Genomic DNA, 26,124 nt, shown 5'->3' on the forward strand with positions numbered 1-26,124 from the left:
TGCCCACCCTCTTCCCAGAAAGAGAGGAGGGGAGGAGCCCCTAGAGCCCACTCGGTGAACCCCTCCAGCTCTCCTCAGCCTGCGCCCGCTCCTCCTCATCTCTGCTCAGAGCCTGCCCTCCCGCTCTCCTCATTTGTGACTTTCCTCCCAATTCTGGGCCTCGCTCTTTCTACATCATACACTGTTGGCCTCCACAGTGGTGACCAAGCTCATGCTCTTAGAGAGTCATGAACGAGTTTCCAGATCTTCCTGAAACACTCACTTCCTCATCCCCCTCCTTGAACCTCTCTAACCCTTGCTTCCCGAGAAGCCTCAGGTTTCCGGCTCTCAGGTGTGACCCCAGCTCGACCCCTCCCTGTTCCACCCCTGGTTCCCCCTCATTTCCCAGGGGACCCAGTGATGCCCACCCAGCAGCTGATTTATCCCGTGAACGTTCACACTCTGTCCCATGTGCCCATCGAGTCAGGATTCAGGAGGGGAGAGAAAGCCTGGTCCTGACACCTGGGAAATGATTCCTGGCTGAGGAGTGTCTGTGCTCAGCTGCTGTGGGACTGACTTTATGCACAGTGAGCCCGGGAGAAGCTGCTGGGGCCCTGGGCTGGGAAAGCAGACCCTGTCCTGGGGCTCTGCCCCTGGGGCCGTGACTGCTGCTCTGTCTGACCATGTGCATGGTCCCGTCTGAGATTCCTGAGAACAGCTGATCTGCCTTGTCATGTCCTGTGTCTCATCTCAGATCTGAGGCTGACCCATGGCTCTGATAACTCAGCCTGCCCTGTTTCACAGAGAGAACATCCTGCTAAGACATGAAAATCCTTTAGTGGAGATGCTTGTCAGAAAGGCTTTAAAATGATCTTATTTAAAGAACAGAATCTACAAGGAACATTATGTTTTAGAAATAGTACCATGGCAATGCAAAATTAAAACAGAGCCAGAGTCGGACACAACTTAGTGACTGAACCACAACATTTTCTTCAGTTAAGTTTAGGCATCTATTTTAAGTGATGACCTTAGATTTTTCCTACTCCATGATCACATTTTGGTTCATTTAAAATCTCAAAGTCACACATCCACTGTGTAACACTCACATGCACTACAGGGTAAATTACACCTGGATCTTTTTTTCCAACACAACTCTTCCTGAACTGTGTAACTTCAAAGCCAGTTTTGGGAAAGTTGACTCTAAGAGCTCTGATCACTAGGTCACAGGATGTATGTCTGGGCCAGGACACCAGGGGGCCATCCAAAGCCATTCCTGTGGGTCTGCAGCTGAGATCTGAGATGAGTCCCCTGGTGCTTCCAGGTGCTTTCTGCTCAGGGTTCCCAGCTGTGACCTCCCATCCCCAAGCCCCACAAACCCTGCCTCTGATCACCCACTGGACTCCTTAGGGCACAGGAAGCTGACCCAGGTCCCAGAGGTGATCAGAGCATTGTGGGGGTGGTGTGGGAAGGACGGTCATTTGCATGAAAGGCCCCGCCCCCTCTCAGCATATGAAGAGGGGAAGGAGTGCTGTGGGGATGCTCTGCTCAGCTGTGGGGCCACAGACAGCAGGACGCCCTGACCATGTCCACCATGGCCTGGTCCCCTCTGCTCCTCACCCTGGTCGCTCTGTGCACAGGTGACTGGATGCGGGGCCAGGGGAGAGGTCTTGGAAAGACACACATGCTGTGCTCCCCGCTATCGTGTCTGGACCCCAGACTCACCATCTCTGTCTCTCTCCCTTCTAGGATCCTGGGCCCAGGCTGTGCTGACTCAGCCGTCCTCCGTGTCCGGCTCCCTGGGCCAGAGGGTCTCCATCACCTGCTCTGGAAGCAGCAGCAACATCGGTAGTTATAATGTGGGCTGGTACCAACAGGTCCCAGGATCGGGCCTCAGAACCATCATCTATGGTAGTAGCAGTCGACCCTCGGGGGTCCCCGACCGATTCTCCGGCTCCAAGTCTGGCAACACAGCCACCCTGACCATCAGCTCCCTCCAGGCTGAGGACGAGGCGGATTATTTCTGTGTAGCTTATGACAGTAGTAGCAGTACTGGCACAGTGCTCCAGGCCAGGGGGGAAGTGAGACAAAAACCTGCTCTCCCCTAAGTCATGGGCCTCCCGGGGCTGAAGCATCTTCTGCCAATGCAGACAATTCTGTTGTTTGTTTGATTTAAAACGGGGGTCTGAGCCCCACACCAGGAAATTAGTCTGGGAAATCCTTTCAGTTCTTCTTCATTCTGCGCCCTCACCAAGGCCTTGCTCTTGGCAACCACATTTTATATGAATATCTGAAGTTGAGCAGAAGGCCCTGAATGCCAGAGGCAGGTCCTGGCAGACAGAGTCCATGACGGTCAGGTCAGAACCAGAGAGACAGCGTCCAGCTGCGTCTGATTCAGGACACTTCAGGTCCTCAGCTGTCCTTGGGCTGAGGTGAGGCCCAGGCTGCTGCTCCTGCCTTTCCTGTGACCGCCTCTCAGGCTCCCCCAGGGCTCCAGGCCTGCGGGGGACTAGACCAGGATTCCTGTCAAACTGTGGGAGTGGGGCAGCCCAGGGGTTCCCTGCTCAGGCTCTGCTGGACCTTCTGCTGCTGCTGCCCCACCCTGGATCCAGGTCATCGAGGGCTCTGCCCTTGCATGGAGGCTCCTCTCTCCCCTCTGTCCTCAAATCCGCCCCCACCCGCCCCCACAGCAGCCCATTCCCAGGAGAGGGTCTCAAAGGACACAGAAAATCTGTCTCCCATCACTGGGGACACAGGGTCTGTTAGTCTCTATCTCAGTGTCCGAATTGGGGGTCCATCAACGTCTCTCAGCCCTGGCAGACCCCCACGCCATGGGCCCTCTCCTGCACAGGGAGCAGGTCCTGCTCTCAGCCTCCTCTGTCCCCTCGTGGTGTCCGGGGCTCAGGCAGGGGGGACTCAGCCAGGGTCGGTGACTCCATGGACACTCAGCCACACTCACCTGCCTGGGAACAGCAAGACTGGTGGCACCAAGGGGGCGACTTGGCTGCCGTCCCAGTCGTGCTGAGTCCCAGGCTCCTGAGCACAGGAGTCACAACCCGCCCGCAGGGTCTCAGCGAGGCTGGAGGGCTCCGAGTCAGGTGGGGCTCCCTGACCATCTCTGGGCCCAGCCCGAGGACAAGGCTTAGCCCCTAGACCTGGTGCTGCTGTGAGTGACCACACTGCAGCCCTGAGGCCCTGGACTGCTGTGACTGGCAATGGTTTCAGGGCCTGTGTGTGTGGAGACCCCTGTTCCCTCACAGACCACAGCTGACTCTATGGCTCCCTGCACCCTGAGCAGTGACATCAGTGTCAGCCACTCTACTGTTACTGGAACCTGCAGAAGCCAGCGAGCCCTCCTCGGTCCTCCGGTCCTACCACTCAGACTCCAGTAAGGACCAGGCTCCAGGGTCCCCGCAGGTTTCCTGGATTCAAAGATGCCTCGGCCAACGTGGGCCTCCTGCTCATCTCTGGGCTGCAGCCTGAGCATGAAGCTGACTCTGACCGTGCAGGCTGGTGCAACAGGGCTTCTCACAGCGACACAGGTAGATGGGAAACTGGGACGAGAGCCTCAGCCTGTCAGGGGCTTATTCTTAGACAACCGTCAAATGTTAAATAATACCCCAGAATCAATTCATTCCTGAGGTATGTTCTGGTTCATAGTATGTCTACTCTCAGTTGTACAGTCAGTTTTGCTGAAGTCTCAGAAAATGTAAACAATTTCTGATACCGCTGAAGTGCACCCTGGTCATCCGTGTGATCAAGGGAGCTGTGGAGCTGAGCTCCCTCACTTGAGATCAGGAGCAGGAGTTTTGCCCAGATGCGCCTTCAGCAGAGTCCGTGGACCATCCCAGCAGGCAGATCGTCCCCCAGGGTGTGAACCCTACTCCTGAAGGGGCAGAGCAGAGAGCGTGAGGATTGAGGGGCACCGGTGGTACATCGCAGGAGGCAGGGAAGCCCGGGAGAGGTTCTCCTGACCCACAGGTGCGGGCTGTGTCCTGCCCTCTGCTTCTCTCGTCTCCACCCCATTGGAGCATTTCCTACTTCCAGGTTGGGGTGGTCTGTGGACTGTCAGGAGCAGGGGCTCCACAGGATGTGCCCGTGTCCCTCTGCTTGTGATGCCCCGATGAGCCCAGATCCAAGAGCTCCATGGCCTGTAGAAGAATCAGCGGGGAAGGGGGATCACCATGGCAATGATGACTCGGGATTCCAGGCAAAATCCCTGCCTTTGTGACCGATGACAGACGTGAGGGACACTGAGGGGTTAGGCCCTGTTCTCTGCCTCCTGGTGGGTCCACACCCGGTCCTTGATCACTCTGGACCCCAGCCTGGTGAGGAGGCTAGTCATCAGTGTCACACAGCTCATCACTAACCACAGCCACAGGGAATCCCCGTGTGATGGGGATGTGTGAAGAAAGCTTGCCCTCTACTCCCGTGTCGACCCATCACTGCCCTGACCCTGCCTGTGACGTCACCAGTGCTGGTTCAGGTCTCTGCTGTCGCTTGTGCTATTAAATCTGGGCAGTCTCACCTCCTCATCCAGGTCCATCATTATGGGGTCCATGAAATTGTTCTTTTTCTGTCTGGTCTCCAAACACAAGCAGAATGCCCATGTGTCCAGATACACAGGGTCCCTCACAGGTACTGAGCAGGATGTCGAGGAAGCAGAAGTCCAGCATCTGTGTCCTGGAGCCCCAGGGGGCCTGTCTTACCCGCCGCATGTTCCTCTCCTGCTCCAGGCTTTGTGCTCTGCCCTGAACCCTGACCCTTAGGGAAGCTGGGTCCTCCCTTTCCCTGGGGATTGCTGCCTGAAGAGCCCTCCTCTCCAGGTACTGGGAGACCCTCCCTGTTAGGATGCAGCTCTCAGACTCCTCACTTGCTCATTTCCTCCTCCTTTGCCTCATGATCTCTCCCCCTTTTTCCTCCCTGGTTCCTTGTTTGAGATGATATTCGATAAATGTCACTATTTTGGACACAGACCTTATAAACTCACCTCCATTAAATCTATGGATTCTACAATTGAAGGTTAGAACATTAGACTTCACCATGTCCAATGAAGATCAGGTAACAGTCATAAGGGTTTCGCAACCAGAGATGAAACAGGAGCCCAGATAAGGATGAGATTCCCATTTATAGGCATAATCTTTTATGTCAAACATTTAATATGGAAAGATTATAAAATTAGACTAAAAACTTCTTTAAATATCTGAGTCAAAAAGAAGTACTGTGAGAACCATGATCAAGGGTAAATGAGAACCCCTGGAAGTGACCAAGAAGAGAATTGTTGTTCCTGAGAGCCTCCTACGCTTTGCAAAGAGAGAAATAAGAACACAGCCATGCAGTCTGGGCTGGGAAGGTCCCGGGAGGTCCTGCAAATTCAACCTTGACGACCTATCAAGCTGGGAAGGAAACTCAGACAGAATCTTGACCAGGCACCACCCACGGCATGCTGGGAGTTTGAACCCTAGAAACTCAGATTTGGGTGGTTGTGTTCTGGCAGTGAACGCACGAGCTAGGCAATGCACACTCAGACATCAGGGAATCCTGAAATTCATTAGTGTATCAGCATACCATACAGGAGTCTGAGGTCATTCAGTTCAGTTCAGTCGCTCAGTCATGTCTGACTCTTTGTGACCCCATGAATCGCAGCATGCCAGGGCTCCCTGTCCATCACCAACTCCCGGAGTTCACCCAAACTCATGTGCATCTAGTCGGTGATGCCATCCAGCCATCTCATCCTCTGTTGTCCGTTCTCCTTCTCCCCAGTCCTTCCCAGCATCAGGGTCTTTTCCAATGAGTCAACTCTTCACATGAGGTGGCCAAAGTATTGGAGTTTCAGCTTCAGCATCAGTCCTTTCAGTGAACACCCAGGACTGGTCTCCTTTAGGATGGACTGGTTGGATCTCTCATTAGGCACCTGGAAAAATCAATGACCAGGCCCAAACTAGACGAAGGCGACTCATTCTACTGCCCTGGGAGGTGACATCAGGAAGACCCAGCTGCAAGTGTGAGAAAGCCCTTCCAGGAGGCTGTGGTGTGAAGCGCGGGAGGAGGAGGTCTGAGTCCAGCAGGGGGCGCTGTGGGCCTGGTCCTGAGAGCCCAGGGTCCTGGCCAGGCTGGCTGTCACCTCCTCTGTTGCCTCTTGCCCACGTGGGCAGTAGGGTCCTCACTGGAGGGTGACGTCCTGCACCTGGGCTCCCAGGGGACACGGCAGCTCTCAGCTCAGAGCCCCAGGCGTGCCTCTCAGTTCCTGCTGCTCTGTCGTGGGGTCAGTGCCCAGACCCGACATCCAACCAAGGACAGAGGGACAGTCATGCAACAAAAATGAACTTCCTTCAGGAAACTCGACCTCCAGGGATACCTGGACAGGGGATGAGAGACCCCTGCAGAGGCTGCCCCATTGCCCACAGAACGCCCGGGTGTTCCCAGTAGAAGAAGGATGCAGGCAAGGACCCTCTGTCACCATCTGTGTCATTTAAAAACGTTCCCTGTTGTGTTATTTGGCAATTTCAACATTTTGAATTCAACCATGGAAACTGATATTGTGTCAGTTTTTGTGGCTCCCTTACTCGTTCCTTCCCGTTATATTAATACTTATATTAACACTTGTGACATGAAATATATGGAATTACAAGCTCCGCCACCTGTCATCAATATGTTCCTATAATAAGAAAAGAATTCAGTAGGAACACATATTTTTCACCTCTATGAGTTGAGGTTCTCAAACTCCTCTGACAAAAATCATGTGGATTTTATTAAATAGCTACTTTATCAGCAAATTTGACATGAATACAAAATAAGAAGAGCATTTACATTTTTATGTCAAAGAAACAAGAGGTGAACAAGACTTTCCCGTCTCTTCCACACACGTTAACTTGAGGTGTCTGAGCTCCTTCTCCTCCTCGTTGCCCCCACACCCCTCCTCCGTCCCGGGTCCATCGGCTCCACCCAGAACCACCCGGGAGGGAGTTTTACAAGGTCCACGATGCTCACCACACCTACCTCTTCACACGCAGGGTTTTTCTATTTCTGATGATGAGACATGTATTCCAACTTTGTTGGAACTGAACTTGCCAGCTGTCATCATTGCATGACGAGATGGTGACGTTTTTGCCCCTAAAATCTACAGTTCTCCTGAAGCTGGTCCACACTGTCATATCTTTTTACAGCACAGGAGGCTGTCACCGCAAGCCTGGCCGTGTGGCTCTGCATGTCACCACCCCTGCCCTGGTCCCCCCACCGCCGGGACTAGAGACACTTTACAAGACTGTGTTCCAGGGTGACCGCTCACCCTTCACAGCAGACACAGGCTCCGGGATTTCCTGCTCGGCTCAGGGCTGGAGGAGGAGGACGGACAGCACCGCACAGACGGGACACAGGGTTCCCTGAGAAGACAGAGAGTATTCTAAAGACGGGCTCAGGTGTGGGAAAGGCTGGATTATTGCGGCAAGAGAGACAGACTTGCAAACTCCTCCTTCAGGCTCAGACACTCCGGGGAGGAGATAGAGGGCCGAGGTCACCAGGTCACGGGGGCACTTTTGCTGAAAGACGTCGCCCCATCTCTCAGGGGCTCCTCCCCGTGCTGTCTCTGCTCTGTGTGAGGTCCAGCATCTGCCTCCTTCAAGTCCCCCCACCCCAGGGACCTCAGGTGACCTGGGCAGGGAGAGGAGGAAGTGATTTGCAAGAGGCACCTCCTCCTCCTGACGGGGTGGAGGTATGAAAAGGCCCAGGACCCCACCTCCAGCCCAGGAGGCTCAGGAAGCCATGTCCTGGGAGGGTCCCCACCATGGCCTGGATGCTGCTTCTGCTCGGGCTGCTTGCTTATGGCTCAGGTCAGGGGCCGGGACTCTGCAGCCTTGGGGCACCTCCAAGCAGAGTCTCAGAGCACTTCATCTCCATAACAACCGCTTTCTCTCTTCTGTCTCTCTTAGGGGTAGAAGCTCAGACTGTGATCCAGGAACCGTCACTGTCGGTGTCTCCAGGAGGGACGGTCACCCTCACCTGTGGACTGAGCTCTGGGTCAGTCACTACTTACAACGAACCCAGCTGGTACCGGGAGACCCCAGGCCAGGCTCCCAGAAATGTTATCTACAACACAAACACCCCCCGCACTGGAGTCCCTGATCGCTTCTCTGCCTCCATCTCTGGGAACAAAGTCACCCTCACCATCACGGGGGCCCAGCCCGAGGACGAGGCTGACTATCACTGCTTGCTGTACCAGGGCAGTGATAGTTATGGCTGCACAGTGATGGGAGCCCATGGGGAAGTGCTACTGAACCCTGCCCATGTGCTCGGAGGGTCAGCCTTCAGAGGCAGGAGAGGGCGGAAGTGGTCAGAACCCCTGTGGGGAAGGAGGCTGCAGATCCATCTCCTGTCCCATTGTTCACGGCCCCTTGCCTCTTGCAGTCTCTCCCTGGGTGTGTCCAGGTCTCCAAGAGGACCCCTCAGCCCATAATGGGGGGCTCAGGTGCCCATTTTATCAACAACATTGAGACTCAGAGACCCCAGCACAGTCAGCACGACCCTTCTTGTTCTAAGAGTTTTAAGAGACATACTCAATTTCATTAACTTGATGATGCAGAATAAAGTAATCCCTAAACATTTCTTTACATGTGTGCAATAGTTTGATCCACAGAACACGTGCTGATCTGATTATACACCATGTGCTCCCAGTCATCGCACTGAAGCTCATCATGGAAAAGGAGCTTTGAAAGCCTGCAAGTCTGATACTGACCCAGACAGCTCCTGCTCTCTGAAAGTCTTTTCCCAGACTTCCAGGCTTTTTAATGTTGGTCTTCAATCAATCAATCTGACATAGTTTTAATATTTTAAAATGCCATATTAAATGTCTATGAATTTTATTGATGATCATATTGGTAGATTTATAAATGTACGTATACATGTATGTATGTACGTATGTATGTATATTTAATTTTGGAAAGTGTTGCTCCCTGAGAAGCTGGACACTCAGTGTCTATCACTGCCTGTGCTCATAGCAGAGGGCATGGCTGTGTATGTTCCTGGGCTGACAGTGAGCCGGCATCAGCCCCGGGCAAGCACCACTTCCACCAAGAGATGGAGGCTGTGGGGATTATAAGGGGCGCTGTGGGTCTCCCCAGGGTCTGCACTGTGGGCAGCGCCTGCTGTGTGAGCCCCGCCCCCACCAACTCCTAGGTCTGGCTGAATGGGTCTCTGTGTGTGATGGGCACTCAGCAGGGTGTCCTCTCTGGCCTGGCCTGGGTCCCTGCTCACAGGTCACTGTGGATTCCGGGAGATGCTTCCTCCTGGTCCCTCCTGGGCGGCAAACTCTGAGTCTCTCTGCCTCACCCCGATTCACTAAACTCACCCATCAAAGAGGGGACTTGAAACAGTTTGTGTCTGTGATTTGGGTAACCAGCAACCACAACACCACAATAGGACTGAAACCTTGGCTCTTGAAAGAGCCCCCATCCCCGGGCCTGCTCTGAGCTGCTCTACGTGGGTTTGGTCCCACTTGGGGGTTGGAAGGACTTGTGTCCTCGCCCTGGAGGAGGAGACCGGGGATGGGGAGGCTGGAGCCCTGAGTGCAGATCTGGGCTCAGAACAGCAGCAGGAAGGGCTGAGTGGCCAGCACTCCAGCCGTGAGGATCCTGACTTTGAGATCAGCTCAGCCAGGGTGGGTTAAGGGGAGGCTGTGGGCACAGTGGCCCCTGTGAGGAAGGGGAGGCAGGCCCTGGACACAGTGGGGGAACTTTGAGGGCGCCCCAATGAATGAGGGAGGTGCAGAGTGTGGCGATGGACCAGCCCGTGATGTCACTTCCCCAGGACCCACCGTCTCCAGGGCACCTCTCCGGGGAGAAGAGCTTTTTGCGAGATCCCGTCTGTGTAAGAAAGAGGGAGGTGTCATCACGTCCCCCAGCGTCTGTCCTTAGTGCCCTGGCGCCTGGTCCTGAGTGTGTGTGATGGAGGGGTGTGTGTGTGTGTCTGTGTGTGTGAGATGGAGGGGTGTGTGTGTGAGAGAGATTGAGGTGTGTGTGTGTGTGTGTGAGATAGTGGTGTGTGTGATAGCGGGGTGTGTGTGTGTGATAGCGGGGTGTGTGTGTGTGCATGTGTGTGTGTGATAGCGGGGTGTGTGTGTGTGTGTGATAGCAGGGTGTGTATGTGTGTGTGATGGAGGTGTGTGTGTATGTGTGATGGAGGTGTGTGTGTGATAGCGGGGGATGTGTGTGTGTGTGTGTGTGATAGCGGGGTGTGTGTGTGTGCGTGTGTGTGTGTGTGTAATGGAGGGGTGTGTGTGTGTGATGGAGGTGTGTGTGAATGTGTGTGTGATAGCGAGGTGTGTGTGTGTGTGTGTGTGTGTGTGATGGAGGTGGGTGTGGAGCAGGAAGGGCTGGAGGAGTGTCAGGATCACACTTTGACTTTGGGGAGAAGGAACAATCTGGGGCCCGCAGGCAAGGCTTCCTCTGGGTTTCCCTAGTGCCTCAGAGGCTCAGAAAGGACTGGCCCACAGTTGACTCCTGAATATATCCTTTGGATTTGGTGTAAATTCCTGTTCCCTGATCCTCCGGCAGCTGAGCAGGCCTCCCTGTGGGCTTGCTGTGGGCATAGCTGGGCACTCACTGTGGACGCACCCTCCACCACCCACCCTCACTGTCAGCCTCGTCTGAATTATTATCATTTCCCCCATTTCCCTGAACTGGACACGGTGACCCGAGAGACGACACCAGTTCCTCAGGGGTGTCCCAGCCGTGTTGACAACACTGGCTGGAGGCTTCATCCTTCTGTGACACCCACGTCGCCATTTTCACCAGGAGGTACCTCCCTCTCTAAATAGATGCGGAAAGTAAAGCAGTGTAACCCAGGACACGGAGAGTTTTGTAAAGGCCCCTCTGCCGTGTGTCTGAGGTCACACTTTATGTTCTGGCATCAGACTCATGAGTTACAGACACCCAGTCGCGGAGTCTGCAGCTGCTGTGGAAGGCAACCAGGAGCCGGACACGGTGAGCAGCTGGCTGTGGAGGAGGCTGGGGAGAGGCGGGAGGGTGGGGGGCACGGGTCCACCCCGAGGGAGCCTTGGGCGGGCTTCAACCTCGGTGAGGGCGAAAGACCTGGGCTCAATTGAGCGGTTCCTTCTCCTGCTCCCCCAGGAAATGCTGCCGCAGAAGTGGTGACAAAGATCGGGTGGGAGGCGGGCCGCGAGGCCCCAGGACCCGCCCTCAGAGCCTCTCAGCCTGAGTCTTCATCTCTGCCCGGTGACCACGAACATCCTTTTAATGGGGCCTGGTTTTCTGCTCCTGAACGTTGAGTGGCCCCTTTTGGGCCTCCTGTGCCCACGCAGCCACCGCTTCTTTTTTGGGTGTTAGTTCGAAAAGGTCTTGTAGGTCTTCATAGAACCGTTCAACTTCAGCTTCTTCAGTGTTACCGGTTTGGGCACAGACTTGGATTACTGTGATATTGAATGGTTTGCCTTGGAAACGAACAGAGATCATTCTGTCGTTTTTGAGATTGCATCCAAGCACTGCAGTTAGGACTCTTGTTGACCATGATGGCTATTCCATTTCTTCTGAGGGATTCCTGCCCACAGTAGTAGATATAATGGTGATCTGAGTTACATTCGCTCATTCCAGTCCATTTTAGCTCTCTGATTCCTAGAATGTCGACATTCAGCCTTGCCATCCCCTGTTTGACCATTTCCAATTTGCCTTGATTCTTGGACCTAACATTCCAGGCTCCTATGCAATATTGCTCTTTACAGCATCGGACCTTGCGTCTGTCACCAGTCTCATCCACAACTGGGTATTGTTTTTGCTTTGGCTCCATCCCTTCATTCTTTCTGGAGTTATTTCTCCACTGATCTCCAGTAGCATATTGGGCACCTACCGACCTGGGGAGTTCCTCTTTCAGTATCCTATCATTTTGCCTTTTCATACTGTTCCTGGGGTTCTCAAGGCACGAATACTGAAGTGGTTGGCCATTCCCTTCTCCAATGGACCACATTCTGTCAGACCTCTCCACCATGACCCGCCCATCTTGGGTGGCCCCACAAGGCATGGCTTAGTTTCATTGAGTTAGACCAGGCTGTGGTCCATGGGATTAGACTGACTAGTTTTCTGTGAGTATGGTTTCAGTGTGTGTGCCCTCTGATGCCCTCTCGCAACACCTACCATCTTACTTGGGTTTCTCTTACCTTGGATGAGGGCTATATAGAAACCTATATATAGAAACCTACATACAGGTCAGGAAGCAGCAGTTAGAACTAGACATGGAACAACAGACTGGTTCCAAACAGGAAAAGGAGTGCATCAAGGCTGTGTATGTCACCCTGCTTATTTAACTTCTATGCAGAGTACATCATGAGAAACGCTGGACTGGAAGAAGCACAAGCTGGAATCAAGATTGCTGGGAGAAATATCAATAATCTCAGATATGCAGATGACACCACCCTTATGGCAGAAAGTGAAGAGGAACTCAAAAGCCTCTTGATGAAAGTGAAAGAGGAAAGTGAAAAAGTTAGCTTTAAGCTCAACATTCACAAAAGGAAGATCATGGCATCTGATCCCATCACTTCATGGGAAATAGTTGGGGAAACAGTGTCAGACTTTATTTTGGGGGGCTCCCAAATCACTGCAGATGGTGATTGCAGCCATAAAATTAAAAGACGCTTACTCCTTGGAAGGAAAGTTATGACCAACCTAGATAGCATATTCAAAAACAGAGACATTACTTTGCCAACAAAGGTCCGTCTAGTTAAGGCTATGGTTTTTCCAGTGGTCATGTATGGATGTGAGAGTTAGACTGTGAAGAAAGCTGCTGCTACTGCTGCTGCTAAGTCGCTTCAGTCGTGTCTGACTCTGTGCGACCCCATACACAGCAGCCCATCAGGCTCCCCTGTCCCTGGGATTCTCAAGGCAAGAACACTGGAGTGGGTTGCCATTGCCCTCTCCAATGCATGAAAGTGAAGAGTGAAAGTGAAGTTGCTAGTCGTGTCCGATTCTTAGCGATCCTTTGGACTGCAGCCTACCAGGCTCCTGCGTCCATGGGATTTTCCAGGCAAGAGTACTGGAGTGGGGTGCCATTGCATTCTCCGGAAGAAAGCTGAGCACCGAAGAATTGATGCTTTTGCACTGTGGTGTTGAAGAAGACTCTTGAGAGTCCCTTGGGCTGCAAGGAGATCCAACCAGTCCATTCTAAAGGAAATCAGTCCTGGGTGTTCTTTGGAAGGAATGATGCTAAAGCTGAAATTCCAGTACTTTGGCCTCTTCATGCAAAGAGCTGACTCATTGGAAAAGACCCTGATGCTGGGAGGGATTGGGGGCAGGAGGAGAAGGGGACGACAGAGGATGAGATGGCTGGATGGCATCGCCGACTCGATGGATGTGAGTTTGAGTGAACTCCGGGAGTTGGTGATGGACAGGGAAGTCTGGCATGCTGCGATTCATGGGGTCACAAAGAGTCGGACACGACTGAGCAACTGAACTGAACTGAACTGACTTTCTGCTCCTGAGAATCTGAACCCAGGAACTCAGCGTTCATGCCATCCTGGAGCTTCCTGAGTTAGCTCACTGCATACCCCAGAGGGCGGGGATGTCCCTTCACTTCTGCCCTGAGTGATGTTCCCTCGCTCCTAGTCCTCCTCAGTGGTCCCCTCTTCTCCTTACCCTTGCTGCTGCTGCTGCTACTAAGTCGCTTCAGTCGTGTCCGACTCTGTGCGACCCCATAGATGGCAGCCCACCAGGCTCCCCTGTCCCTGGGATTCTCCAGGCAAGAGTGCTGGAGAGGGGTGCCATTGCCTTCTCCACTCCTTACCCTTACAGGGGTGCTAAGCACCAAGGCTGAGCCTGGAGGCTGAGGCCTGATCCAGGTTCTTGGGGGCGGGGCCTTCAGCCCAGGTGGGAGGAGCCTGGCCCCCTCTGGGGTCCTGGCAGCTCCCCTCCCAGTGGAGCAGCCCCTCCTGGGACAGCAGAGGGCGCTAGAGGGCCGCTCTGGAGGGGCTGAGGCTGTGGTCCCAGCTGGAGACGCACCCTCTGGCCCCCAGGCAGGTGCCCTGTGCCCCAGGCTCCCTGGGGTCCCTGAGGAGTTCCTGCCCAGGCCAAGCCAGCCGCACCCACAACAGGCCCCACACCCCGCAGGTGGGCAGACTCAGAGGACAAGGCAGGGGGAGCAGTTATGGGAGGGACCGATTTGCATGGCCATCTTGCCTCCCCAAGGCTGTGGGAGGGATAAAGGAGCCCAGAGGGGCTGTGTCTGCTGAGAGACTGGAAGGAGGGACTCAGGGAATACCCCCACCATGGCCTGGACCCCTGTACTCCTCAGCCTCCTCGCCCACCCCACAGGTCACTGGATCCTCGGGGCTTGGGGGCGTGGCCCCAGTGGGACCCAGGGCTCTGTTCTTTACCCCTGGAGTCCAGGCAGTGCTGCGGGACCCAGCCCCACCGTCCCCGTGTCTTTCTTTCCTTTCTGCAGGGTCCTGGGCACAATCCCGGCTGACCCAGGAGGCCTCCGTGTCACGGTCTCTGGGTCAGTCGGTCACCCTCACCTGCACTGGGAGCAGCAACAACGTTGGATTCTATGGCGCGGGCTGGTCCCAACACCGCCCAGGTGCTGCCCCCAGAACCGTGGTGCTGGGAAGTTCTCGGCCCTCAGGCCTCCCAGCCCAGCTCTCGGGCTCCTGTTCTGGCTCCACCACCTCACTGAGCATCTCTGGGCTCCAGGCTGCGGACGAGGCTGACTATTACTGTTCCCTGTGGGCCCGCAGCCTCAGTGCTCCCGCGGTGCCCAGGGCTGTGGGGAAGGGCGACAAAAACCTCCCGCTGGCTGACGGCTCTTTGTGGTGACGGGTGTCCAACAGCAGTGGGAGGACTGCGTTCTGTTATTTCTTCCTCCCCACATTGGAGGGTCTGGAGCTGGGGCCTCAGCACATCCTGTTCTGGGATCTGTCTGAGGGCTGCTTCCATGCTGGTCTCATGTCTACTATGTCAGCTCCATGGATCCCCTGAGAATCACGAGGTGAGAGACTGCTCCCCAGGCTCACACCCTCTGTACCTGGGAATCATTGACGTACATTTAACCACAGTGTGAAGAATCATTCACATCACTGGACACGAGGCTGACCTTTGATTTTGGTGCTGGGAAGCATTCTGTAAGCCCCAGGGATGTCCTGTCTGAGAGAAGGGTCTATGTCTGGTAACCTTGGATTGGTCAGATGGGGTTCAGGTAGGCAACTCTGGGTCAAGTTCATTGGGGTCCTAAACATACAGACAATAATCACAAATACTAACAATAAAGCAAATTTTGAAAGTTATTAGTTCTTATCAATCCTGGTCTTGGGTCTGTTAAGATACTGTCTATTAATACTGTTAGGTAGGTAGAATAGGGAAAAGGAGTCCAAAATGGCGGTGGCTAAAAGACAAGGGAGGTCCGAGGACCAGAGTGAAGACTTCAGGCAGAACAAACAGCACTCCTGGCTAAGCCCAATTTGCATAGGGCAGGACCAGGTGGAGGAAAAAACATATAAAAGGAGGAGCCAAAGCACTTTCTCTCTCTCTTTCTCTCCCGTGTGCATCCACTCTTTCTCTCTCTCCATCCCCCGTGCGCTCCTCCACTCTCTTCTCTTCGAGTCTTTGGGTTGGCATGCCCTCACGCTTTAAGGATGGATTCTCACCAATACAATATTGTAAAGTTAAAAAATAAAATAAAATAAAGAATAAAAAATAAATAAATAAAAAATAAAATCAGTTCAGTTGAGTCACAAAAAAAAAAAAAAAAAAAAGATGGATTCTCCTGCTATCTTCTAAATAAAATACAGCTGTAACACTGATTTTCCTAAGAGCTACCACACGGTTTGTCTAAGACCCGAGAGCTGTGACACGCCGAGGGCTTTAATGTCCATTGCTCCAAATCTTTGTTGTGACGAGACAAAGAACCGAGGAACATATACTTGTGTGACATAAAGATCTCAAAAATTTTGAGATTTTAAGCTGTTAGTTTGGAGTAATTTGTTATGCAGCAGTAGTTCAGTAATGCACTGCCAACTTTGGGCGATGTCTTCATCCAGGGGCGGCTGTCCATTTGGTCCAATTTTAGCCAGAATCTGCTAAGTCAGTTTAGAAAAAATACCCCACGCTTGATTGACCACCCTCAGTATCAGCTCAAATTCCTTATCACTCACCTCAGTATCTTATCAGCCTTGCCTAGCCTCGGCAAGGATCCTCTCAGTTGAGCCAGAACCCACCCTCACCCTTATGGTTCTCTGAGTAAGTTTCCACCCACCGACACCCACCCTGTTGCTGTTCATTGCTTTTCAGTCTCCCAGCCCCTCTTTGCAACCCCGTGGACCCACTCTGTTCTTAGCTGTAAATCCCAGCTGTGTCCCTGCTGAAGTCAGACTTAAGCTCAATCTCTCTCCCCGATTATAAAACCCCACTGTAGTACTCTTACCTTGAATAAAGTTTTTACCACGTTGAGTTCACTTCAGGCTTCCCTGGTGGCTCAGTGGTTAAAGCGTCTGCCTGGAATGCGGGAGACCCAGGTTCGATCCCTGGGTCGGGAAGATCCCCTGGAGAAGGAAATGGCAACCCACTCCAGTACTCTTGCCTGGAGAATTCCATGGAGGGAGGAGCCTGGTGGGCTACAGTCCAAGGGGTCGCAAAGAGTCGGACACGACTGAGCAACCTCACTTAGTTCAGTTCAGACTTCGTAGTGTTCAGTTCAGTCGCTCATTCGTGTCTGAATCTTTGTGACCCCATGAATTGCAGCACGCCAGGCCTCCCTGTCCGTCACCAACTCCCGGAGTTCACTCAGACTCATGTCCATCAAGTCAGTGATGCCATCCAGCCATCTCATCCTCTGTCGTCCCCTTCTCCTCCTGCCCCCAATCCCTCCCAGCATCAGGGTCTTTTCCAATGAGTCAACTCTTCGCATGAGGTGGCCAAAGTACTGAAGTTTCAGCTTTCGCATCAGTCCTTCCAATGGAAGGTATAGGGCAGCCCTTCCTTCCTCACTTTCCTCACCGTGACCATTCAACGAGCGCATCACCAGGGGGTGCTGTGGACCTGCTCAGAACTGGCTGAACCCGAACACACCCAGTGGTCCCCTGACCCTGCACCAGGGCTCACTGGACTGAGCTGGACGTGACAGCAGGTGCTTCCTCTCAGGCGACAAACCCAGAGCCCCGACCCCCTGGCCCCCTGCTGGGAGTGAAGCTGCACACGGGGCCCAGGAGTCACACCTGGACGGTGATGGGCTCAGGCCCATTATCAGGCCCCACCCTCTTCCCCAGGAGCAGAGGAGGGGAGCGGCCCCCAAGCACACCCCTTGCACCCCTCCCTCTCCCCGCAGCCTCTTCTGCTCCTCTCTTGCTCTTTCCTAAGAGCACCCCTCTGATCCATGACTTTCCTCCCCAATCTGGGCTCCTCTCTACAACCCTTCACCAGCGACCTCCTCCTCCAGACCAACGTCACTCTATCAGGTCATGGGTCGGTTTCCAGGCTTCCTTGACCAGACGCTCACTTCCTTGTCCTCCCTTGCAACCTCTCTAGCCCTCCTACCAGAGAAGACTCAGGTCTCCAGACTTCAGGTGTGACCCCAGCTCATCCCCTCCCGGCCAGGGCGGTCACTGCTGCCTTACCTGGACCTCCTTTAACTCAGCTTATCTTCCTATGGTCACTTCTGAGTGTCCGAGGTCAGCAGACCTGCCCTGTCATGCAGGTTCCCTCAAGTCAGCTCTGAGCTGACCTATGGCTCCCATACCTCAGCCTGCCCTGTTTTCACAGGCTGCTCAGAGATAAGCACTCCCCAGTGGAGAGGCAATATGTGGCAGAAAGAGCTGGTTCTAGCCCTGCCTCAGTCAAAATCCAAACAAGTTAGGAATACAAATATCTTTGTAGAAATATTTTTACTGGATAATATTTAAAATTTCCTAGGATACCTATGAAGTCAATTAAAAAGAACTTTTTAATAAAAAATAACTTATAATGATAATTAGTTTTCCAGAACTGTACCCTTGTAAGTGAAAAATTAAGAGAGAACGTCGATTTTCCATCAGTTTAATTCATGCACAGATTTTAAGGAATGACTGTAGATTTTCAGTAATCCATTACCACATTTGGTTCGTTTAAAATCCCACACACCCAGAGTGTAACACCTCAGCAGTGCAGGGCAAGCTACAGTCAACCGTTCTTTTCCAACCAATCACTTCGACCTCTACCTTCTCTAACCTGCTATTTGGGATGGTTGGTCCTAAAGCTATTATGTATCAGGATCCCTGGGGACACACGCTGCTCAGAGCCCTTCAGAGTCTCAATAAAAACTGCCAGGAGCATCACCAGGCCTGCTCCCTGCAGCCGGTGCCCTGTGCCTGCAGGACAGATGCCCGGGAGGGGCCACTTCATAAGACAGGCCATGGGACAGGGTCCAGCATGTGGAAGGCTTCACACACAGTAAGTTCTGTTCAGTTCAGTAGCTCAGTTGTCCGACTCTTTGCGACCCCATGGACTGCAGCACGCCAGGCTTCCCTGTCCATCACCAAGTCCTGGAGTTTACTCAAACTCATGTCCATTGAGTTGGAGATGCCATCCAACCATCTCATCCTCTGTCATCTGCTTTTCCTCCTTTCCTCAATCTTTCTCAGCATCAGGGTCTTTTCAAATGAGTCAGTTCTTTGCATCAGGTGGCCAAAGTATTGGAGCTTCAGTATCAGTCTGTCCAGTGAATATTCAGGACTGATTTCCTTTAGGATGGACTGGTTGGATCTCCTTGCAGTCCAAGGGACTCTCAAAAGTCTCCTCCAACACCAGAGTTCAAAAGCATCATTTCTTTGGTGCGCAGCTGTCTTTATAGTCCACCTCTCAACTTTTCCATGACTACTGGAAAAACCATAGCTTTGACTAGACAGACCTTTGTTGGCAAAGTCATGTATCTGCTTTTTAATATGCTGTCTAGGTTGGTCATAGCTTTTCTTCCAAGGAGCAAGCGTCTTTTAATTTCATGGCTGCAGTCCCCATCTGCAGTGATTTGGAGCCCAAACGTGAAGTCTGTCAGTTTCCACTGTTTCCCCATCTATTTGCCATGAAGTGCTGGGACCAGATGCCATGACCTTAGTTTTCTAAATGTTGGGTTTTAATCCAACTTTTTCACTCTCCTCTTTTGCTTTCATCAAGAGGCTCTTTTGTTCAAACACACAGTAAAGATGCAGGCATTTAGGAATGCTGAGTCCCACCTCAGGCCTCTCTCCACACCTTCACCCCCTCCTCAGAGAACTGCCCCCTCTTCCTCATTGCTGAGGGGACGCACAGAGGAAGGAGGGCTCTGCCCACCAGGAAGGAGTCCCACAGAGGAGGGACCCTGCTGTCCTGCACAGGAGACCCACCTTCCGGCTCCGGGGCCGGCACTGCCCTGACCTGATCCTGATCTGAGAGCAATTTGTGTCTCAGATGCCCCTCAGTCCTGACCCCTGAGCAGTCATGGAAGCTCTGGACAGATTCATCCTGAGGATTTGAGGGGAGCCCATGATGGTCCTGAGCTCAGGGGGACACAGAAGGGGCACCTGGCCTGGTGCTAAAGAGGGGACAGTGCACAGAGCAGGAGGCAGGATCTGTCCTTGAGGGCTCTGCTCTCCAGGTCACAGGATGTGTCTGGGCCTGGACAAGGGGTGGGGGGCGCTCAGGGTCCATTTCTGAAGCTGGGTGTTGGGAGGCAGAGCTGGGCCCCCCGACAGAGCTCCCTGACAAGGCCTGGTGGCCTCTGCTCAGGGCTCGCAGCTGTGACTCCCACTCCTGAGACCCACAGAGCCCTACCCCTGACAACTCTCTGGCCACCGTCAGGCATAGAGACCTGGCCCAGGGCCTGGGAGGGTCAGTGTGATGCACGGGATCCTTTGCATGAAAGGACCCTCCACCTCTCAGGGTATGAAGAGGGGAAGGAGTGGTGTGGGGACACTCTGCTCAGCGGTGAGGCTACAGAAGGCAGGATGCCCTGATATGTCCACCATGGCCTGGTCCCCTCTGCCCCTCACCCTGGTCGTTCTCTGCACAGGTGACTGGATGGGGGGACAGGGGAAGGGCCCTGGGAAGACTCACAGGCCCTGCTCCCTGCTCTCCTGTCAGGACCCCAGAGTCACCATGTCTGTCTCTCCCTCTTCCAGGATCCTGGGCCCAGGCTATGCTGACTCAGCTGCCCTCCATGTCCGGGACTTTGGGTCAGAGGGTCACCCTCTCCTGCACTGGAAGCAGCAGCAACCCTGGGGTCTTTATGTGAGCTGGTACCAACAGCTCCCAGGAAAGGCCCCCAGAGTCCTGACCTGTGAAAATAGCAAACAACCCTCAGGGGTCCCAGATTGATTCTCTGGCTCCAAGTCTGGCAACAGCCTCTCTGACCACCTCAGTTCATGCTGAGGATACTGATTACTACTGTTTCTCATGGGCTGATGGCTTGAAAGTTTGCACAGTGCTTCAGCCCAGAGAGAAGGAGACAAAAACCTATTTCCCCCACAGCCATGGGGCTGCCAGGGCAAGATGTCTGTCCCTCCTTTCCTGGAGTCCCTGAGTCCACAGAACCCAGCTGTCTGGGTGTCCCCTGACTTCAGCTCAGCTGCCCCCTCAGCTTGACTCCCCTCCCTAGGGCAGCGGCACACAAGGGGTGGTCACACGCCCCTGGATAAAGGAGCTGCTGACAGCAGTTGCCCCCAGTTCCCAGGTCGGAGTCAGCCACACAGAGCAGGGGGGTCAGTACCGCCCTTGCTGGGTCACTGGGCAGCGAACGCACATCCCTGAGCTTCCACCACAAAAGCATCTCCTGTTAAAGGAAAAAGAAATAGAACCCAGAGTTTATTTAAGCAATTTCCACACAGTCCAGGATCCAGTAAAAATCGTCACTTCTATCAAGAACCAGGAACCTAATAATGAAGGGAAATGAGACAGCATAGACATCACTGAGATGCCTGAGCTGATGAGATCAGGTGACAGATGATTCTAGGGACAAATCATCAAATCTATTTGATGAGCAAATACAAACACTCTTGGGTCCTAAGGAAAAGGAGATAAATGTAGGAAAAGGAGAAAAAGTAGTCAGAATCACCTGAAAATACAATAGGAGAAATAAAAAACAAGTATGTGTACACTATCAAAGACGTGTAATACTTATTGCTACTCAATTCATTCATTTGTTAATTGAAAGAGTGTTTGCTGACAGCAAAAAAGAGCGCCCCTGCTTCCTCTCATAAAACATCCCAGGTGTCGCTAGAGGTAAAGAACCCGCCTGCCAATGCAAGGGACATAAGAGATGTGGGTTCTGTCCTTGGGGTGGGAAGATCCTCTGGAGCAAGAAACGGCATCTTGCCTGGAGAATCCCATGGACAGACAAGCCTAGTGGGCTAGAGTCCACGGGGTCGCAAAAGGGTCAGACAGGATTGAGAAGCAAGTAACTGAGCGGCACCTTGCTCCCACTCTCACCGCCGAGAACGTTCCCCGGGTGCGTCACCAGGGGGCGCTGTGCACCTGCTCAGAACTGGCAGCCCCTCAACGCACCCCCATGGTCCCCTGAGCTGGCCCTGCACCCGGGCTCAGGGGATTGAGTTGGATGTGAGAGCAGGTGGTTCCTCTCAGGGGACAGACTCAGAGCCGCGGCCCCCAGGCCTCCTCCTGGGACTGAAGCTGCACCCGGGGCTGAGCACCCAGAATTGGAGGGTGAAGGGGTCAGGTGGTCATCAGTCCCCACCCTCTTCCCAGAAACAGAGGAGGGGAGGAGCCCCCAGAGCCCACCCCGTGCACCCCTCCAGCTCTCTTCAGCCTGCGCCTGCTCCTCCTCATCTCTTGGCTCAGAGCCTGCCCTCCCGCTCCCATCATTCATGACTTTCCTCCCAATTCTGGGCCTCGCTCTTTCTACAGATATACACTGTTGGCCTCCACAGTGGTGACCAAGCTCACGCTCTTAGAAAGTCATGAACGAGTTTCCAGATCTTCCTGAAACATTCACTTCCTCATCCCCCTCCTTGAACCTCTCTAACCCTTCCTTCCCAAGAAGCCTCAGGTTTCCGGCTCTCAGGGGTGACCCCAGCTCGACCCCTCCCTGTTCCACCCCTGGCTCCCCCTCATTTCCCAGGGGATCCAGTGATACCCACCCAGCAGCTGATTTATCCCGTGAACCTTCACACTCCGTCCCGTGTGCCCATTGAGTCAGGAGTCAGGAGGGAAGAGAAACCCTTCCAGGAATCATTTCCTGAGACCAGGGAAATGATTCCTGGCTGAGGAGTGTCTGTGTTCAGCTGCTGTGGGAGTGACTTTATGCACAGTGAGCCTGGGAGAAGCTGCTGGGGCCCTGGGCTGGGAAAGCAGACCCTGTCCTGGGGCTCTGCCCCCGGGGCCGTGACTTCTGCTCTGTCTGGACCATGCCTAAGTCAGGTTTGATCCCCATGATCACATCTGAGATTCCTGAGAACAACTGATCTGCCTTGTCATGTCCTGTGTCTCATCTCAGATCTGAGACCGACCCATGGCTCTGATAACTCAGCCTGCCCTGTTTCACAGACAGAACGTCCTGCTAAGACATGAAAATCCTTTAGTGGAGATGCCATACATGTCAGAAAGTCTTTTAAATAATCTTATTTAAAGAACAGAATCTACAAGGAAAAGTATGTTTTAGAAATAGTACCATGGCAATGCAAAATAAAATAGAGTCAGAGTCGGACACAACTTAGTGACTGAACCACAACATTTTTTTCAGTTAAATTTAGGCATCTATTCGGAGAAGGCAATGGCACCCCACTCCAGTACTCTTGCCTGGAAAACCCCATTGACGGAGGAGCCTGGTGGGCTGCAGTCCATAGGGTCGCTAAGAGTCGGACACGACTGAGTGATTTCACTTTCACTTTTCACTTTCATGCATTGGAGAAGGAAATGGCAACCCACTCCAGTGTTCTTGCCTGGAGAATCCCAGGGACGGGGGATCCTGGTGGGCTGCCGTCTATGGGGTCACACAGATTCGGACACGACTGAAGTGACTTAGCATAGCATTTTACGTGATGACCTTAGATATTTACTACTCCATGATCACATTTTGGTTCATTTAAAATCTCAAAGTCACACATCGACTGTGTAACACTCACATGCATTATAGGATAAATTACACCTGGTTTTTTTTTTCCAACACAACTCTTCCTGAACTGTGTAACTTCAAAACCAGTGCTGGGAAAGTTGATTTTAAGAGCTCTGATCACTAGGTCACTGGATGTATGTCTGGGCCAGGACACCAGGGGGCGTTCCAAGCCATTCCTGTGGGTCTGCACCTATGAGATCTGAGATGAGTCCCCTGGTTCTTCCTGGTGCTTTCTGCTCAGGGTTCCCAGCTGTGACCTCCAACCCCCAATGCCCACACAACCCCCTCCTCTGATCACCCACTGGTCTCCCTCAGGCACAGGAAGCTGACCCAGGCTCCAGTGTCATCAGAGCATTGTAGGGGGGCCAGGGAGGACGGTCATTTGCATGAAAGGCCCCGCCCCCTCTCAGGGTATGAAGAGGGGAAGGAGCCGTGTGGGGACGCTCTGCTCAGCTGTGGGGCCACAGAAGGCAGGACGCCCTGACTGTGTGCACCATGGCCTTGGCCCCTCTGCTCCTCACCCTGGTCGCTCTCTGCACAGGTGACTAGATTCAGGGACAGGGGAGTGGTCTTGGGAAGGCAAACATGCTGTGCTCCCCGCTATCGTGTCTGGACCCCAGACTCACCATCTCTGTCTCTCTCCCTTCCAGGATCTTGGGCCCAGGCTGTGCTGACTCAGCCGTCCTCCGTGTCCGGGTCCCTGGGCCAGAGGGTCTCCATCACCTGCTCTGGAAGCAGCAGCAATGTTGGATATGGCAATTATGTGAGCTGGTTCCAACAGATCCCAGGATCGGCCCCCAGAATGCTCATCTATGGTGCGACCAGTCGAGCCTCTGGGGTCCCCGACCGATTCTCCGGCTCCAGGTCTGGGAACACAGCCACCCTGACCATCAGCTCGCTCCAGGCCGAGGACGAGGCGGATTATTTCTGTGCATCTCCTGACAGTAGTAGCAGTGGTTACACAGTGCTCCAGGCCAGGGGGGAAGTGAGACAAAAACCTGCTCTCCCCCAAGTCATGGGCCTCGCGGGGCTGAAGCATCTTCTGCCAGTGCAGACACTTCTGTGGTTTGTTTGTTTTAAAATGGGGGTCTGAACCTCACACCAGGAAATTGGTCAGGAAATCCTTTCAGTTCTGCTTCATTCTGCCCCCTCACCAAAGCTTTGCTTTCGGCAACCACATTTTATATGAATATCTGAAGTTGAGCAGAAGGCCCTGAATGCCAGAGGCAGGTCCTGGTGGACAGAGTCCATGACGGTCAGGTCAGAACCAGAGAGACAGCGTCCAGCTGTGTCTGATTCAGGACACTTCAGCTCCTTGGCCATCCCTGGGCTGAGCTGAGGCCCAGGCTGCTGCTCCTGCCTTTCCTGTGTCTGCCTCTCAGGCTCCCCCAGAGCTTCAGGCCAGCGGGAACTAGACCAGGACTCCGTCTCACTGCAGGAGGTGGGGCAGCCCAGGGGTTTCCTGCTCAGGCTCTGCTGAACCTTCTGCTGCTGCTGCCCCACCCTGGGTCCAGGTCATTGGCTGGTCTGCCCGTGCATGGAGGTGCTCGTCTCCCCTCTGTCCTCAAAGCCCCCCCTCAGCAGCCCATTTCCAGGAGAGGGTCTCAAAGGACACAGAAAATCTGTCTCCCATCTCTGGGGACACAGGGTCTGTTAGTTCTCTATCTCAGTGTCTGAGGTGGGGATCCGTCAGCGCATCTCAGCCCTGTGAGGTCCCCAAGCCCTCTGCCCGCTCTCCTGCACAGGGAGCAAATCCTGTTCTCAGCCTCCTCTGTCCCCTCATGGAGTCCGGGGCTCAGGCAGGGGGGACTCAGCCAGGGTTGGTGACTCCATGGACGCTCAGCCACACTCGCCTGCCTGGGAACAGCAACACTGTTGGCACCGAGGGGGCGATTTGGCTGCCGTTTCAGTCGTGCTGAGCCCCAAGCTCCTGAGCACAGGAGTCACAACCCGCCCGCAGGGTCTCAGCGAGGCTGGCGGGATCCGGGTCAGGTGGGGTCCCCTGTCCATCTCTGGGCTCTAGCCCGATGATGAGGCAGATTGCTCCTGCTCAGCTGGGACTCAGCCCTGCTGCTCAAAGGAGGCCTCACCCAGAGGGAAGTGACCCCAACCCTGAGCTCCCGGCCTCACCCGAACGTGGGGTCACGGAGCACAGGTCACACGCCTGTGTCCTGCTCCCTGTCACTGCCCTTTCACACACACGTGCGGGGTCTGCACATTGGCCGCCTGGGCTGTGGGGCCACAGTTAACAGTGATGTATTTTGGAATAAGTGGGATTATTCTTTCTAATTCTGCCTTTTTCTTTAAGCCTTACAATTGCCCTATCCTCAATTTTCATGCACACAAAATGACATATTTCCCACTGTATCAGAGGAACTTTGCTTAATAGGCTCCAAATCAAGCAGTGCGGATCTTTGGCTGGTGGAATCGGGCCTCAGACACAGCTACTGAGCAAGGAACACAATTACCAAACATTGTGGGAAGTGGTCGCTGTAGCAGCAGCTCAGAAATGGACATAAAGTCGTACTTTGTTTCACGTGGTGAGAATAAGAACGGAGGGGCCACACTTCACAACTTACTGCACGTATTTCCCCTGAAGCCCCTCCCCTGCTCTTCCTGTTCTTCTGCTCCATGTAAGAGCATAAGGGGAAAGTGAATCTAGAATAATCCACGATGTTCCCCCTGACTTATACAGACACGTGATCATTTTAAGTTTGATCATAACTCACGTGGTTTTCTAATATTTTCATTTGGTATCTCGGGAGAATCTTAATTTAATGGTTGTATTGTTAACTTTCTTCTAAAAAGTTGCAAGTAGATCGGGCCACCCCTGTTTATTAATGGTTTCTCTGAGGACAGGCTAGCTTCTCCCCTAGAGCTGGTGCGCTGCTGTGAGTGACCACACCGCAGCCCTGAGGCCCTGGACTCCTGTGACCAGCAATCAGGGCCTGTGTGTGGGGAGACCCCTGTCCCCTCACAGACCACAGCTGACTCTGTGGCTCCCTGCACCCTGCCCAGTGACATCAGTGTCGGCCACGCTGCTGTTACTGGAACCAGCAGAAGCCAGCGAGCCCTCCTCGGTCC

General features: G+C 53.6%; 1 non-coding gene and 3 gene segments (V, D, J or C); all 4 read left to right on the plus strand.

The window, feature by feature from the left end:
- Positions 1-1,517: 1,517 nt before the first annotated feature.
- Positions 1,518-3,122, plus strand: LOC112445719 (immunoglobulin lambda variable 1-40-like). The segment is given in 3 exon segments: positions 1,518-1,616; positions 1,726-2,057; positions 3,105-3,122. Coding segments are annotated over 3 exon segments (405 nt in total).
- A 1,020-nt stretch (positions 3,123-4,142) lies between these two features.
- LOC112445717 (Ig kappa chain V region K16-167-like) lies at positions 4,143-8,582 on the plus strand. The segment is given in 2 exon segments: positions 4,143-4,462; positions 7,905-8,582. Coding segments are annotated over 2 exon segments (615 nt in total).
- Positions 8,583-14,135: 5,553 nt separating this feature from the next.
- Positions 14,136-14,786, plus strand: LOC112445720 (probable non-functional immunoglobulin lambda variable 1-50). The segment is given in 2 exon segments: positions 14,136-14,285; positions 14,416-14,786. Coding segments are annotated over 2 exon segments (417 nt in total).
- Positions 14,787-16,429: 1,643 nt separating this feature from the next.
- Positions 16,430-16,501, plus strand: TRNAS-GGA (transfer RNA serine (anticodon GGA)). The gene has a single exon. It is a non-coding gene; the product is annotated as a tRNA-Ser (tRNA).
- The last annotated feature ends 9,623 nt before the right edge of the window (positions 16,502-26,124 follow it).

Source organism: Bos taurus, unplaced genomic scaffold (assembly GCF_002263795.3).
Source record: "Bos taurus isolate L1 Dominette 01449 registration number 42190680 breed Hereford unplaced genomic scaffold, ARS-UCD2.0 Leftover_ScbfJmS_514, whole genome shotgun sequence".
In the NCBI taxonomy this organism is placed as follows: domain Eukaryota; kingdom Metazoa; phylum Chordata; class Mammalia; order Artiodactyla; family Bovidae; genus Bos; species Bos taurus.